Below are 3,830 nucleotides of genomic sequence, written 5' to 3' on the forward strand. Positions count from 1 at the left end.
TTCAACGCGCGTTTCCGCGGCGGCGCCAACGCCGGACGGTCGATCTCGCGGGCTCTCGCGTCTACGTACTACGTAAGCAGTGTGTACACATCTCCTCCTCCCGATTCGACATAGTGCCTTGATTTAATATCTCTCTCATTGCCCCATTTCCCTTTCCAAGGATCTTGAGGAAGCCGCTTTGTCAGAGAGGACCGCAGGATTGTTATAAACCACCTGAGTGTATCGGTGTACGACGAGCGTTTTGCGACAATAAACAAATTTGGTTTTTGTTCGGAGCGTGAACGATTCCCACGAGATTTCCTCGTCCTCAGTCGCGCATCAGGGATTAATTGGCGCATGAGATGTGACTGGAATTATCTGACAACCCGAGCTCCGAATTGTTCTCATCTTTCGTGCACTGTAACACGTCAACGCGATTGAAGAATCATCCATTGAAATCTAAAGATCTATCTTTAACTACATTTCTGGGAAGAAAAAGTATACGTGACGCTACTAACATCCAAATTCATCATCAATTTTGAACTGTTGTATTACCTGTACATGTAGAACACGTGTTGGACGTCGCGATTTGTGCGTGCATCGAAGAAAATAGATGTCGAGTTTCGAAGCAGCGTTGTGATCATTATACGCTTTCTTCTGTCCAATAAATTTGACACTAATTGCGTAATTAATTGCGATTAATTTGCATACCGACGAATCAAGTATAGAGCGAAAGAAAAAAAAGAGGCACGAGAGAAGAGGATCGCTCATGATTGGAGTATTCTCGAGAGCGAAAGGTCTCGCGTCGCAAGAACGGCATGCGAAGGTGTTTCTGCGAATCTCATCAGAGTCTTTCTTGAACGTCGTTCATGCACGGGAAAAGTGAGGATTCGAGAATCTTTACGCACGAGAAATAGTGAAGGAAAACGCACGCGAGTCTTCCATTCACCAAGTGTCGACGAGTGTTTAGTGCTCAGCGAAAAAGAAAAAGGATCGTCCCTCCAGGACATCAGTGGATATTCGGTGTTGGTGCGCGGACCGGAAGGATTTGCGTAGTGCAGTGTGCCGATAATAGAGATCAAATAATATTCGGTGAGAGTGGTGAGAGAAAGAGAGCGAAGGATACACGCAAACGGTGCGAAGACGAGAGGACAGTGGAGGATCCATCAAAAGCGTAGAGGAGTGCTCGGAGGAGCGGCTGAGGAGCAGCAACAGCAGGGGACATCGATGATATGCGGTAGTCGAGGGATTCCCCAGGGAGAGACATGAGGGCGGCCACCACCTACATCCTATTCCTTGCCCACCTCATACAGGTATGCACCGCGACACATGTCGCTCTACACCTTACTTCGATTCGCGAAGATACTCTCTCGCTTCTCTTTATGTTTCGAAATGAGTGAAAAGAGTTATCTGAAATGTCAAGTAATAATAGCGATATCGTCACCCTCGGGTTGTAATTAATTACACATTCCTGCAAGTACAAATTAATAAAGAGAAAAGATGAATAGAATAAATTTTACGTAAGATTAAATTAGCTGGACGAACGTTACTTTCTGCAGTATTTGGAAAATTGCAATTTGTCAGGTTGAGAGAGAGATATATGCAAATTTAAACAATTGAAGGGATGGGAACAAAGGCACAATTTTACTTAGATCCTTTTTCTGCGATTTGTTTTTTCATATATTATTGATCGTAATAGAGAAGTATTGTAATATGTAACTTCTTAAAGATATTATATAAATTCATTTAATATTGTATTTATTTATGTGTAATAAAAAAGTAGCAAGTTATTAATTTTTATTAATATCAAGATTTCCTTTGTTCTGTCCATCCCTTCAATTAAAAATTTGCAAACCTACACTCGATTACTTTAGAGCTATGATATGAATTTAATAAAATAAGACAAGATACGATAAATTGCGTTAAGAAAATCATGTTTATTTGAAAAGAGAAAGACTTATAATGCAGATGTCAAAATAATTGAGAAATCTCATTGAGAAAGTGTTACAGCCAATCTAGTAATGTAAACTCCGTAACCATTGCAACGTCTTTCCCTGCAGGCATTTAAGCCAGTATTTAAGAGCCATAAAAAGTATAGCAGAACAAGACGATCGTGGTGTTTATACTCATAATCGGGCATAATCAGTGCGAATGCGCACTTTTTAGTTTGCTTTTTAGTGTGCGAACGACTGTTTTCACGATCGTTAAGACATGATTAGATTGCGTTAACGTTGCACATTTGCTCGATCGCCAGTAGTAAATCTTTACGCAGTCGAGTGAAAAGTATCCCTTTCTTTCGCTTTGCTTGGCGACAAGCGAGATTGGGGAAAAAAAAGTTAATGCGGCGGTACAACGGGTATTCGAACAGATGATGCAAGCATACAGAACGCAGTGTGCATATAAACCCCCAGGCGTACATTCGCAAAAATAAACAGTTGTGGCAAGCCATTACGATATACATTTATGTATGATTGAATCCAGGTCTTTTTCATTGCGAGTCTATCAAATAGGTTTTATTCATAAACTATGTTATATTATAAATGTAGTTTAAAAAGTAAAATCTTTATCATTTACCAATTACAGTATAGTAATAATATAATATCCTTTAATGCAACAAAAATCGCTTAACACTAAAAAGTATCAAACGATCGTTATTAATATTTTTATTTTTTTAATATTATAAAAATATAATATTTCTTATGTAAAAGATTCTGAAACTTTTTTATTTTTTAATTACAAAGATGTAATTTAATAATTATCTTTTGTACTGATAAAATATTTTGTTTTTTTATTATTTTCTTTATTTTCATAAATAATTTATTCGTCTGGTCCTATTAATGAATAACAAATATTTCTAGTGTTAACTTAATATATCTTGCGCAAAACGTAAGAAATCGTAAGATTATAATTGAATAGCATGAATATCAATAACTTCAAATATTTGTACAAATATTTGTACCCTTGCTATTATTGGTTTATAATAATGTAATAGAAATATTTATACTTGATTCATGAGTATCATCTCGTTATCAACATGATTTATATAAGATCTACTACCATCGCGTATCGGAAGTTAATTTGCAAGATAGTGCGGCGAGATTTCCATACTAGTCCCTGCGACCATTATAGATCATTGCGATCTCAGTGCATAGCGTTGACTCCTTTCAAATGCTCATAGTTTACTGCTTGTTGCATCACCGCACAAGGTGCTAGTCGTGCGTGATGCAGCATCTGCGATGCGAGGCCGTTCTCACGTGTTTTGATCTCACCAGTCTTCCGCCTTGGGGGAACGATCAATGATATAAAACTAATCGCACAAAAGAAAACATAGCTTTTATTATTAATGATTGTAACTATTTTGATCTCGAAGAAGTTTAAACATGCGTGTGATGGATACTGTCAAATTTTAATGATCAGTAGATTAAGAGAGTGAAAAGAAGATAAAAAGAAGTCAAATTTATTTTTCATTAGCGCATACATAATTTAAATGTACAAAAAATAATATGTATTACAATTTAACTGTATTACAATTTAACAATGACAGAATTGTTATTTCTAGTGAAAATAGTTGAAACATTCTACAAATCTACAAATTATAAGAAATAAACACTTAATACTTTATAATTTCCTCACGTTCTTATTGTTTTTTTATTGCTTTCACATATACTAGCAAAGTCGACTTTTACTTAATATTCTACTCGCTCATATGATTACATAATTTAGTTGATAGCTAAATTATTCGTTGATATATTATACTATATAAAGACATTGAAATATACATTGCGAAAAAATTAATTAATTAATTAATTGCATTTATCAAAGTTATTTTAATTTCAATGTCAATTTATAAA

The 3,830-nt window shown here is 35.8% G+C and overlaps 1 protein-coding gene across 1 annotated transcript in view; it reads left to right on the forward strand.

The window, feature by feature from the left end:
- Positions 1–941: 941 nt before the first annotated feature.
- Positions 942–3,830, forward strand: part of LOC108687281 (protein jagged-1-like) — a 40,692-nt gene continuing 37,803 nt past the window's right edge. The window contains exon 1 of the mRNA XM_018192973.1: positions 942–1,292. Coding sequence (XP_018048462.1) covers positions 1,245–1,292 — 48 coding nt within the window. The 5' untranslated portion in view covers positions 942–1,244. The remainder of the gene's footprint in view (positions 1,293–3,830) is intronic.

This window comes from Atta colombica, unplaced genomic scaffold (genome assembly GCF_001594045.1).
Source record: "Atta colombica isolate Treedump-2 unplaced genomic scaffold, Acol1.0 scaffold204, whole genome shotgun sequence".
NCBI lineage: Eukaryota > Metazoa > Arthropoda > Insecta > Hymenoptera > Formicidae > Atta > Atta colombica.